This window comes from Hyperolius riggenbachi, chromosome 2 (genome assembly GCF_040937935.1).
Source record: "Hyperolius riggenbachi isolate aHypRig1 chromosome 2, aHypRig1.pri, whole genome shotgun sequence".
Taxonomy (NCBI): Eukaryota; Metazoa; Chordata; class Amphibia; order Anura; family Hyperoliidae; genus Hyperolius; species Hyperolius riggenbachi.
The window spans coordinates 417,848,297-417,862,214 of NC_090647.1; the positions used below are offsets into that span (position 1 = coordinate 417,848,297).

At 41.9% G+C, this 13,918-nt stretch overlaps 1 protein-coding gene across 2 annotated transcripts in view; it reads left to right on the forward strand.

The window, feature by feature from the left end:
- Positions 1-13,918, forward strand: part of SRPX (sushi repeat containing protein X-linked) — a 196,877-nt gene that overhangs the window by 157,203 nt on the left and 25,756 nt on the right. For both annotated transcript variants that reach the window (XM_068269881.1, XM_068269882.1), the window contains 3 exons: positions 6,215-6,341; positions 8,926-9,047; positions 12,065-12,244. In XM_068269881.1, the coding sequence (XP_068125982.1) occupies positions 6,215-6,341; positions 8,926-9,047; positions 12,065-12,244 (429 nt within the window). The remainder of the gene's footprint in view (positions 1-6,214; positions 6,342-8,925; positions 9,048-12,064; positions 12,245-13,918) is intronic.

Sequence of the window (13,918 nt, forward strand, 5' to 3'; positions counted from 1 at the left end):
TCCTTGACCATGGGAGCATGATTGAGGAGGCACACAGCTGGGGCCAGGCATAAGCAGTAGCCCACAACTGGCTGAGTCAGCACAATTTCATAGGGGCACAGCTGCTGAAGGTAGAAGAGCAGAATGACAGTGTGGGATAAGGATGACTACAGGGGGTCTAGAAGAAACCACAGGTAAGTTAAACTGGGAACCTTACTGTCACTTTAGGTTCCTTTTAAAGAAAACCTGAGATTAAATAAATACAAGCATTTATACTTACCTGGGGCTTCCTCCAGCTCCCCCTGTAGGCCATGGGCTCCCTCTGTGACCTTCGGGGCTTGTAGTAGTCCGAGACTACTGCGCATGCATGGTGGCCCTGGCCGTGCTCTTTCTTGGTTATGCATCTGTAGCTAGTAGCAATCTGCGCCTATGCAGTTAGCTAAGGCTTGTAAATGCGCAGGTGCAGAATGCTCCTAGATGCAGGAGCGCGACCAGGGCTGTGCATGCGCAGTAGTCATTGACTACGGACTATCTGACGAACACTTTAAAGCATTTCCGACGCAAATAAAATAAATGTACACATTAATACTTGGCTCATTAGTGAGCCTCTGAAAAGGTTTCCTGCATCTTACACCCCACCATTAGTGTTGAGTCCCTATCGAATAGGCTTTCTTAGTGTGTGAGTGATGCTGTAGACGAGTGCGTTCATACTGGACATGCGTGATTAAGGTCCTTGCATGTCCAGTAGAAAGAAGTTGCCTTGCAAAGCTTCTTTTCCTGTGTGCAGGAAGTTCCTTTGTTATACTGGACATACACGGACCATACTTGCACATGACCAGTAAAGACACACTCCTCCATGGCAGCACACCATACTTGCACATGACCAGTAAAGACACACTCCCCCATGGCAGCACTCACACACTGAAAAAACCAAGGGGCCCAGCACTTGCCTGGGAGGGGGGGGGGAGGGGGTTGAGAGACGCCATGGGGGGTATATGGATATATGGACGTCATATGGGGGTGCCACAGGTTCTCTCGCCTGGAGTGACGAAATGGCTAGAGCTGGGGACATGTGGTACCCAGAGATGGTCTTTTTATGTATTGGTGAAATGACAACCTTCTAGAGGATGAAAAAGGCTACTAGAAAGGGACGGGTTAAAAATAAATATTAAAGCAAGGATAAAGTATAAGGAGCGCTGTAAAATGAGGTGGGAGGGAATAGGATCCAGAACACAAGTACAGCAGAGTCCCCAATATCCGGAACTCAGGCAACCAGAAGTCTCAACTAACCTGCATCACATTGGTAGTCGGCTGCTGCTGATCCCAGACAATACACATTGCTGCCAGCGAGTGTTAGAGGAGCCAGACTCCCACTTCCTTTGCAGGAACTTTTGCACAGCAGCAGACAGATTTTTGCCTCCGAGAAAATATTGCCTTGATAAAGGGGTCCTACGTGGCTCCGAAACGTTGGCCATATTTTTTTACATGGAACCAATAAAAATTAATTTTGGATGTGCCAGCTTTTTTCCTTGTTTCAACTAACCTGCATGCCTGAGGGGTAATGGGGACTTTGGTTGTTGCAGGTTTTGTAAAAGACTTACCAAGCCTCCAGCAATATCTAGCAGCCTTTCTGCAGCTCCTCGTGAGCTCCTAGTGACTTCTGGCATCCATGCATGCAGGATGGCATGTCACTTGTGGTGACACGCTGGCTTGTGTGCATGGGGAAAGATGTAAAGGTGCTGCAGAAAGGCTGCTAGACATCACTGGAGGCTCAGTAAGAATCTAGGGGGGAGGTTTGTGCATTTTGCTCAAGCAACCAGCAAGCACATTATATCCACTGGCATCAGGCAAACCCCGACAGTGCCGGATACTGGGGACTCTGCTGTAGTTAAATGGGATCTGGAGATTAGAGAGGAGAGATTGTTCTGTATTTGTATCATAATAATTAGCATAATTCTCAATAATCTCAAATCTATGTACCTCAGTGACAATCCTACTGACTAATCTGGATTTTGGTACATGTAGATTTGGGCAAGGCATTTAATAAACACATTTCAAACATAGAAGGCACTGGCATGTAGCATTTTAAAAAATATAGCTGGCAATCTAAGGGTTAAAGCGGGGTTTAAAGGGGAACTTCAGCCTAAACAAACATACTGTTATTAAGTTACATTAGTTATGTTAATTAGAATAGATAGGTAATATAATATTTTACCCACCCTGTTTTAAAAGAACAGGTAAATGTTTGTGATTCATGGGGGCTGCCATCTTTGTCATGGGGGCAGCCATCTTTTTGGTTGAAAGGAGGTGACAGGGAGCATGAGACACAGTTCCAACTGTCCTGTGTCCTGATAACCCCTCCCAGCTGCACACGCTAGGCTTCAAATGTCAAATTAAAAATGTCAAAAAAAAAATTGCACCAAAACAGCAGAGCGAGAACAACAACATCAGAAATCCCATCATGCTTTGCACAGCATAAGGGGAAAACTGTCCATGCAGTTTTCTTCTGTGCAGCTAAAAATGAGGCTTGTATAAGAGAAACAAAGTTCTGATGCTGTGAAACTGTTAAAGAAACACCAAGCCTTTTCAGTGCTGCTGAGTCGATTTTTAGTCTGGAGGTTCACTTTAAAGAGGCTTCTCGTCTTAGGTTCCATACTTACCTGGGTCTTCCTCAAGCCCCCTTGAGGCCGCTCGTCCCTTGCCGTCTCCCCAGGTGGCTCCTGTCACCCGCAATAGTGCCTGAAAGCCTGGCCGAGCCAGGCTTTATCGTGCATGTGCGGTCTGGCCAGGTGCACTCCCCCGTCACGCTCCCGCAGACAGGAGCCACTCGAGGAGACGGCGAGGGACGGCGGCCTCAAGGGGGCTTAAGAAAGCCGCAGGTAAGTATGGAACCTGCAATGCTTCTCGTCTCAGGTACACGTTAAGTTCTGTGGAAAGTGTACATTACATAATTATAGATAAACACAGTCCCTGAACACAGTACAGATTTTTAAACATACATCCAAATTCACAAAACCTCACATGCTTTTTTTGTAACTGCATTTTAAGCAGGAAGGAAATTGATTTTTATCTAATTTATATGCATTTTTAAGGCAAGTTGAGTGAAGCCTGAAAGACAGAATCTTATATCCACTGCTTTGCAGACATGTACAGTCACGTCATGTCTTAACGCAGATAATTTACAGAACGTGATAAACAGTATATCTTCCATAATGTACTGAGCTAGTCACTGACAGCAAGGTCATGTCCAGAGAGATTGAACGTCACATAAACTGTGTACATTCTGAAGACTAACCGCATCTTTGTCTTCAATCTACAGTGAATTACAGGAAAAAGAAACTCATTAGCTGTAGACCAATGCCTTCCAATCTGGGGATAGGAGCAATGCTAGCAGCACAGAGGCGTATGTACTGATAACATATTATATCAGGCAGCCTAGTAACCGGATATAGAATCAAGATAAAAAATATAACCGTTACTAGAAATTGATGTTTCAGTTTTTTGGATTCTGTTACCTCCTGGTTTGTCTGTTGGTTCTGTTTGTTGAAGTTTAGAAATCTTCACAATAACCATTGTAGATAAAAGGATGTTGCTATGTTTGCTGGATTTTTAATATGTTGAATATTATCAGCAAAGCTACAGCACAGCAACTTAGTTTAATGTGGCATGTGTTTGCTAATTACGGATTTGTACTAGGTGTGTGACTGCCAGCAGCCACGTGTTGCTCCACAAAACCGTTGTTAATAACCAGTTGCCGGGCAGCAAGAACCGAAAAATGCCATTTTGGCAGCAGTTACTTATGATGCTAGTCTAGTGTATTAATGATTAATGCCCGCCTGCCTGCCATGTGACATGACCCTGAACAAAAAGTAAATACATAAATACATTTTACAGTATATAATACATATTGTTATCACATCCAAAATGGATACAAAGGCTTTTTTTTAAACTAATATTAATACATTTCTATTTTAATATCCAGCACGTGAATGACAAAACCTCTCTGCCACAAATCCTCACAGTTCTAATGCTATCATTGCTGAATTATAGAGATGGAATTTTTTTTATTGCCTATGGTGAATTTATTTGTGGGCAAGTAAAACATGATGCAGTTGTATTTTGTACTCTCCTTTCTACTAAATATAATTTTTACCTTCAATCCTTTCCTCCCTAAAAGTCTTTAAGAGCTGTAGTGATGCAGTTGTATTAGATCAGTACTCTGTGTACAGATTTTCATCTCCTATGGTGATTACTAACATGCCCAACTTCAGCAAGGTAAAGAATAGCATGTGGTTACACAAACTGAATTGACCATGAAAGACTTATAAGAATTAAAATGAAACTCCACCATTACTGAGGGAAAGATAGTCCGTTCAGTTAAAGGGTACTTAAAGTGTTAGATATTTACTTGAGTAGTGGGAAACCCTTTGATGATCCAGAGGCTTCCTGGATCCTTCTACAGCCCACTGATCCAGTGTAGGAACCCTCATCAGTGTAGGAACCCTCTATACTATTAATGCTGCGCTTAGCCAAAACTAATTACCAAACAAATAGATATACCTGATGTTACAAGATAGTGCATATGCTGCACCTCCATTTCAATTATATAAATAGTGGTGAAATAAATATAAATAACATATAGCGCAAATTGTTCATGCTTTTGGCCTTCAGATAGGTCCTGCAAAAATATGTTTGTTGCTCAATATACTTATCTGCTACTTACACAGGAGATAATCCACCACCACCACACCCAACAGTGGGGGACTCCCCAAATTGAATTATCCTAATGGCTGGGATTAGCTGCACAGGTGGGAAGTTAACCTTCTTGCCGGTTATCCCAAGCTGAGCTTGGGGTAACCTGCGCAGGAGGATTGCTCAGGCCCTGCTGGGCCGATTTTCACAATTTTCTTTATTGCACGCAGCTAGCACTTTGCTAGCTGCGTGCATAACTCAATCGCCGCCGATTGGCCGCTATCCGTCGCCGCTACCCATAAACCTCCTTGTAACATAAAATGTAAAACACTTGTGTGACACTGAGATGCTTTATGCTGTTGCATTTTACAGTATTAGATGTACTCTTTATTGCGGCACAAAGCTTTGAAGTACAGAAAATCCCTATTAACCAAGCCATTTTCACTCTGTAGATTGAAGAGCTATCATGTTTATCTAGCATTACTCTGCAATTACCACAAGATGGCAGTAAAAGCATTCTCTTATACTGAACTAATGTTTGGTGCACCTTCCTTCAAAGTTTATTTGCTGTATATTTTTCTTTGCAGTTGGGCAGAACATTTGTACATTTATGAAGCACCATCTAACAGAAACTAGAATACCATTACTCTGTGATCATCCGACTATGTCACTTCATGCACAGTGTACAGAAAGACCTGTTCTGCAGTACAGAGATAACATTGAAGGAGCTAGGGAGGAACAGTTCATGTTTGATCGTGGCTAAGGGACTAAAACACATTTTACAATGGATTCATGCTTGCTAGCTTAAAGCCTAATGCAAGAAATCCTATCTTGATGTAGGCTGAGGTTTAAATTAAGCGGGTAAAAAAGAAATTGTAAGAATGATGCCATTTTCTAACATACTGGGAGGAGGCATACAGGGATATATATACATCTATCTATCTATCTATCTATCTATCTATCTATCTATCTATCTATCTATCTATCTATCTATATATATATATATATATCATAAATGTGTGTGTGTGTGTGTGTGTATATATATATAGATATATATATATATATATATATATACATATATATATATATATATACTGTATATACACACACACACACACACACACACACGTGCATTAGCAATTATTTCAGCCTCTGGACCTGCACCTGTCACAACAAAACCTTGGAGTGGTTTTTTTAGCCATAGGATACAATGCTAAAGTTGTGACAATCTAGTAAGCCTCTCTTCACAAGTTTGTTTAATGCCTAATTAAAAATGTTTTGTTATCTGAAATTTGCTTTTCCAGCCTCATTATGTCTGAGTCGTGTATATATAGGAGTCGGAGTCCATTATGTCTGGGCTCTAGTCATGCTTTGTTAATTAAACACTGGGCTTAATTTCTAATTAGAAATCTTTTGTAACCTGACGCTGTTGGCTACTTCACAACACTGCATTGTAACAGTTTATTTCCCTGCCTAACTATTGGACGGTGATGTCAGGTGATGCATTCATCACGTCACGTGACACTTTCTGATGTCTTTGCAGACTTGGAGCCACCAAGGATCCAATGTCCTAGTGTAAAGGAGAAAGTAGCAGAGCCTAATAAACTGACTGTAAGAGTTTTCTGGGACACTCCAGAGGGACGTGACACAGCAGACGGAATATTAACAGAGTAAGCTTTTTAATATGTATTTGCTATGTGACCCATGGAACAAGGAAAATTCCAGTTAAACACAACGTAATCAGGAGGAAATGAAAAAAATAACTACAGCTTTCCTTTGGTAAATGAACCAAAATAGTAGAAATAATATACACCTACCTACTATTAATAAGCTATAAGAGAAAGACGTCATTTTATTATCCCTTATTGATAGTATAATTGATAACTGCCTCTGTTACAGTTTATTGATCCTACTTCGAAACTGTTATTATTATGTGTTTATATAAAAGATGAAACATTTTCTCCAGCACTTTGCAGAGAGCATAGAGGGGTTCAGAAGCTTACTTTCAGTGGGGCTCACAATATAATGTTCTTACTAAAATCTGGGGCCAATATTTGCAGAAAGAAGTTAATAAAAACTTGTGGTATGTTGCTGATTTGTTAAAGAAAACCTGTAGCACATAGGAGAATCCCAAGAAAATAATATTCTGTCTGGGATTTGTATCCTGTGACTCTAGAGCAGGCTTTCTCAACCAGGGTTCCCTGGAACCCCAGGGTTCCTTGAGGACTCTGCAGGGGTTCCCTGGCATTTTACCCCATCGTGGGGTAAGTATAATAAAGCAACACTATAATAGGTGGTACTGTAACAAGAAGCACTAAATTGGGGGCTCAGGAGACAGTATAATGAGTGGCAGTGTAATAGGGGGTAGTGAAATTAGCAGCCGAACCTATATCAAGCCTCCTGCAAAATAAATGTAGGGGTTCCTCGAGACCAAAAAATTGTTTGCAGGGGTTCCTTGAGATCCAAAAGTTATTTACAGGGTTCCTCCAAGGTAAAAAGGTTGAGAAAGGCTGCTCTAGAGCTTCAAGATAAGAGTCCTAGCTGCTTAACTACAGAACCATGACACCCTATCCTATAATAATTTTGATAGTACCTTTTCACCTACTTTTGAGTAGTTTTTCAAATGCAAAGTTCTTAAAAGTTATTTTAAGGAGAAGGCAAAACATTATCTCCTAGGTGAAAACTAAGGAGACAAAGTTAATAGTATATGGGCCTTAGTGTTTCATTTGTTTATGTAGTAAATTTTGTGATAAATATCAGGTTACCCAAACAGAACCTTTCTGGTCCAGATTAGACATTGTATAGCTACCCTGTTGTAGGATAAGAAATTTCCAGCACTCTTGCTTGTACCCTTAGTCATCCTACACATATGCCCAGAAATGTGAATCAGACTTTTTAGTAACCACATTGTGGAATGGTTGGGTGGAATGGACAGAAATGCAAACGGTTCTTACCAATGTATAGTACATATGGTCGAACCAACATACAGAGTCCTAACTCAGTGGTGCTTGGATCTAGTGTACGTGTTTGAATTTGGTATAGTGAAATTGAACACTCAAATACTTCCACCAGCACCAGACCGAGCGGGCAGGGTCAGGAGGAGTTCAGTGCCCTCCATGTCACTTCCTACTTCCAGTTTGGAGTATTCAAGTGTTCAAATTCACTGTACCAAATTCGAACACCAACATTACTTGGTTCCATAGAAGTTAGCCAAGCTCCGATGCTCCTCTGACCCTATATGCTTTTAAGGCTGCAATCCTGAAGTTGACATGATTCATATAGGGTGGTCCTGTTAACGCCTGACTAGGTTTTGGAGCAGAATTTACTGAATACTGCAATATCCTTTCCAAAAAATTGAATAAAAACGAAGTCAGGTCCAGTATGAACTCGCTTCTTGTAAACAAGAACCTTACCAAGCATTCTCAAATGTGCACACGTAAAAAAATTCCAAAATTTGAAAGACCTGAATACAACTGTGGTTTCCTACTCTAAGGGCCTGAGCCCACTAATGCAGTTGTGTCCGCTTTTCTGTAACATTGATGCGTAACTGAAAAGCTGACACAACTGCATCAGTGGGCTCAGGCCCTAAAAGATATAATGATAAATAATCTCTGAGCACTTTTAAGTGGCATTGGAATGGATAGCTCTACTTATGCTCTCTTTCTTTTAATCTTTGTTGGATTTTATATCTTCCCTACTTTCGGGGGAGGGTGAAACCATTATCAGTTAGGAATGACTCTCTGGATCACAAGACATGTTTCTATATAGGGTCTCGCTGTCAATTTATGGGTAGTAGGAACAACCAGCTCATTTGTTGTTGGTTTTTTTTGCAATTTATTCACTGTCATGATAATATGATGCAATGTTTTACTACTAGCCCTATGCTGGTCTATGGGGTCTCGTGCATGGTCTCCCCCTCATGAGAAGTAATTCAGGATGCATTTGTCTGTATTGACCTCTGTTTAAATTTGCAGTAAAACTACTGAAAGCGAAAGTAATGAGAACCGACAATTTGCTGAATTTGTCTCAATGTTGGGGGATGACCCGTAGCTATAGCAATCATCTTCACACCATAATTCAGCGCTTTTCCATCTAATATATTATATCAATCAAATTCATTTTTTTAGATGAAAGGAACTTTTAAGTATATTCTAATATTATTACCACTTCACAAGCTGCAATTTTCTGTTGCACTCTGTGATACAGGAAATTAGTAGGATTGACACGTTCATTATGCTGATTCTTCTCTTCCAGTGTTGTATTAAAAGGACTGCCATCGGGGTCAGAATTCCCAGAAGGAGACCATAAAATCCAGTACACAGTGTATGACCGAGCAGAGAACAAAGCATCATGCAAATTTAATGTGAAAGTCAGAGGTATGTAAACATTGTAACAACAATGTGGTTATGAGCGCTCCTCTGTCTGGGAAAAAAGGAACAAGCACAAATTGATCGCCACACAATGGGGGGTAACCTCCCTGAAATAGTATATCTATAGATCTGTGTAGCGCTCAGCATAAAAGTTCACATAAAATCATAGAATAGTAGTCCAGGTCGGTGATATACAGTCCTAGGATAAACAAACAATCCACAAACAATCCACACAGGGTACTCTCACCGACTCAGGTGGCTGATTATGATACAGATCAGCAAAAAAGGCACATCAGAAAGATTTTTGACCACTTGCATCCATTTGTATCTGGAACTCAGAAAAAATAAAGGCACATAGCGTAATCCAGCTTCTGAACAATGGTATAACTGTCTCATGCACCCTCACACGTGTATAAGTGTTCAAGCCTGGCAGCCCTCCACCAGCAATCTCATAAAACTGTTATACGCTCACCAGATGGATGTGCTGATCATGCAGGAGAAGACCAGCTCACAGCGCTTATCAAGTCTTTGATCCTCCGGACTCCTCTTAAAATATGCATCTCCTTAAAAACTTAAAACAAACGTTGCATAGTGTAATACTGCTTTATTTAAAAAGTTTAAAAGCATATCAGTGCACTAACATTTAGATAGAAACATGTGCATTGTATATAAAATCCTCAGCGTCCCACAGAGCTTCCGCACTAGTATCTCCCAGTTCCAACACGCCAGAGGCTCCGCTATGTGCCTTTATTTTTTCTGAGTTCCAGATAAAAATGGATGCAAGTGGTCAAAGATCTTTCTGATATGCCTTTTTTTGCTGATCTGTAACATAATCAGCCACCTGAGTCGGTGAGAGTACCCTGTGTGAATTGTGTGTGGATTGGTTGTTTACGGATCTGGCCCCAGTCCTCACTACCATGTTTAACCTCTCCCTATCCACAGGCACCTTCCCCTCAGACTTCAAGCAGGCCACTGTACTGCCTCTGCTCAAGAAACCCTCCCTCGACCCCTCGCTACCCTCCAACTACCGCCCGATCTCCCTCCTCCCCTTCGCCTCAAAACTCCTTGAGCATCTGGTTCACAAACGCCTGACCCAGTACCTCAATGCCAACTCACTACTAGACCCACTGCAATCTGGATTTCGGCCTGCCCACTCAACCGAAACGGCTCTCACCAAAGTGGTCAATGACCTTGCCTTAGCTAAAGCTGAAGGTAAATACACCATTCTCCTCCTCCTTGACCTTTCAGCAGCTTTTGATACAGTAGATCATCCCCTACTCCTCCAGTCCCTCCAATCCATGGGCATTCACGATCTCGCCCTGACCTGGCTTTCATCCTACCTCTCCAACCGCTCCTTCACGACCTCCTTCAATGAGTCCTCGTCCACCCCCAACCACCTCTCAGTGGGAGTCCCCCAAGGCTCGGTCCTTGGCCCCCTACTGTTCTCCCTATACACATCCTCCATTGGCAAGGTTATCTCCTCCATGGGTTTTAACTATCATCTGTATGCAGATGACACCCAAATCTATCTCCACACCCCTGACATATCCACCACTACCATGATCAAGGGCTCCTCCTGCCTATCTGCCATCTCCTCCTGGATGTCCGCTAGGTTCCTAAAACTAAATCTAGACAAAACGGAATTTATGATCTTCCCACCCCGGTCATCCCTGGACCTCCCAGATGTGCATGTCACTGTTAATCACACTACTATTCACCCTACCTCTCAAGCCCGCTGTCTGGGTGTCACCCTGGACTCCGCACTCTCCTTCACTCCCCACATCCAAAACCTCACAAAGTCCTGCAACTTCCACCTTCGGAACATCTGTAAGATTCGCCCTTTCCTGACCCCTGCCACCACCAAACTCCTCATCCATGCCCTCATAATTTCCCGCCTCGACTACTGCAATGCCCTTCTGTCTGGACTCCCTAAGACCCGAATAGCCCCACTGCAGTCCATCATGAATGCGGCTGCCAGAATTATCCACTCCTCCCATCGCTCCACCAGGGCGGCTCCCCTCCGTGAATCCCTCCACTGGCTTCCTATCCAGAATCAGATTCAAGATATTGTGTCTGACCTACAAATCCATCCACAAAACCTGTCCAACCTACATTTCTGATCTTACTCAGAGATACACACCAAGCCGCTCACTCCGCTCCTCCAATGAACTTCGCCTGACCGTCCCCCGCATCACCCAGTCCCATGCACGCCTCCAAGACTTCTCAAGAGCCGCTCCGACACTATGGAACTCCCTACCTCCACCCATTAGGGCAGCCCCCTCCTTCAACACCTTCAAGAAGGCCCTCAAAACTCAACTTTTCACTCTTGTCTACCACCCCTCACAATTGCTCTAAACCCACAGCCGAACTCTGGTCCCCTACCTCTCGTGTCCCTACCTCTCCCTCTAGATTGTAAGCCTTTGGGCAGGGTCCTCACTCCTTTTGTGTCCTACCTGATCATGCACCTCTATTACTGTGCACCCATGCTATGCATTTGAGTGAACCTAACTTGCCTAACTCCATGCTCCCATCCAGTGACTGACTAAGCATTACCTTGTACTCATACTGTGCTGTGTGATCTGGTTTTCTTGTATTCCTGTATTGTCATATTGCTGTTTGTCACCCCTAAATATTGTCTGTAACCTAAATTAATGTCCAGCGCTGCGTAATATGTTGGCGCTTTATAAATACAACAAATAAATAAATAAATAAAAATATCCTAGGACTGTATATCACCGACCTGGACTACTATTCTATGATTTTATGTGAACTTTTATGTTGAGCGCTACACAGATCTATACGTATGTAAACATTGGCCTTGTCTGTACAGTGTTTATGTGACTGTGCATGTCAAATGCTTTTATTGAGTAAATAAGATGTCTTTATATGTATACATATACTATGCATACATAGGCATTGTTCATACATATGAAACAGTATTGTTTTGCAAGAAAGCAAAAATAATATTATAGAATAAACATTACCAGCTTTTTACTACATAATTTGTTTGTCTTTTCACCAAGTCAGGCGCTGTGTTAAGCTGAATGCCCCAGAAAATGGATACATCAAGTGCTCAGGAGCTGGTGATAACTATGGTGCAACCTGTGACTATTTTTGCGTTGGTGGCTATGAGCTGCAGGGGACCCCCGCCCGTGTGTGCCAGTTTAATTCAGAATGGACAGGATCAGATCCAACATGTTCCTGTAAGTATGTATTGCTTATGCTAAGTTCAGATTGTTCAGTGACCAAGTACAGTGCTACAGTGGGATGCGAAAGTTTGGGCGACCTTGTTAATTGTCATGATTTTCCTGTATAAATCGTTGGTTGTTACGATAAAAAATGTCCAATAAATATATTCTATAGGAGACACACACAGTGACATGTGAGAAGTGAAATGAAGTTTATTGGATTTACAGAAAGTGTGCAATAATTGTTTAAACAAAATTAGGCAGGTGCATAAATTTGGGCACCACAAAAAAGAAATGAAATCAATATTTAATAGATCCTCCTTTTGCAGAAATTACAGCCTCTAAACGCTTCCTGTAGGTTCCAATGAGAGTCTGGATTCTGGTTGAAGGTATTTTGGACCATTGCTCTTTACAAAACATCTCTAGTTCATTCAGGTTTGATGGCTTCTGAGCATGGACAGCTCTCTTTAACTCACATCACGGATTTTCAATTATATTCAGGTCTGGGGACTGAGATGGCCATTCCAGAACGTTGTACTTGTTCCTCTGCATGAATGCCTTAGTGGATTTTGAGCAGTGTTTAGGGTCGTCCTAGACATTGGTTTCCAGAATCTGCTGATACTGAGTGCAATCTATGCGTCCCTTAACTTTGACACGATTCCCAGTCCCTACACTGGCCACACAGCCCCACAGCATGATGCAACCACCACCATATTTTACTGTAGGTAGCAGGTTTTTTTCTTGGAATGCTGTGTTCTTTTACCTCCATGCAAACTCCCCTTGTTATGCCCAAATAACTCATCAGTCCACAGCACCTTATTCCAAAATGAAGCTGGCTTTTCCAAATGTGCTTTAGTATACCTCAAGCAGCTCTGTTTGTGCTGTGGGCTTCCTCTGCGTCACTCTCGCATACAGCATCTCCTTGTGTAAAGTGCGCTGAATGGATGAACGATGCACAGTGACTCCATCTGCAGCAAGATGATGTTGTAGGTCTTTGGTGCTGGTCTGTGGGTTGACTCTGACTGTTCTCACCATTTGTCACTTCTGTCTATCCGAGATTTTTCTTGGTCTGCCACTGCCTTAACTTGAACTGAGCCTGTGGTCTTCCATTTCCTCAGTATGCTCCTAACTGTGGAAACAGATAGCTGAAATCTCTGAGACAGCTGTCTGTTACCTTCCCCTAAACCATGATGGTAAAAAAATATTTGTCTTCAGGTCATTTGAGAGTTGTTTTGAGACCTCCATTTTGCTACTCTTCAAAGAAAATTAAAAGAGGAAGGAAACTTACAATTGACCCCCTTAAATACCCTTTATCATAATTGGATTCACCTGTGTATGTAGGTCAGGGGTCACTGAGCTTACCAAGCCAATTTGAGTTTCAATAATTAGTACTAAAGGTTTTAGAATCAATAAAATGACCACAGTGCCCAAATTTATGCGCCTGCCTAATTTTATTTAAACAATTATTTCGCACTTTGTATAAATCCAATAAACTTCATTTCACTTCTCAAATATCAATGTGTGTGTCTCCTATATGATATATTTAACTAACATTGTTTATCGTAACAACCAAAGATTTATACAGGAAAATTGACGAATACCATGGTTGCCCAAACTTTCGCATCCACCTGTATTTATGGGCATTAACAGCAGAAGTCCATTTTGGAGGCTTTAAAACTAGTAGGAAAA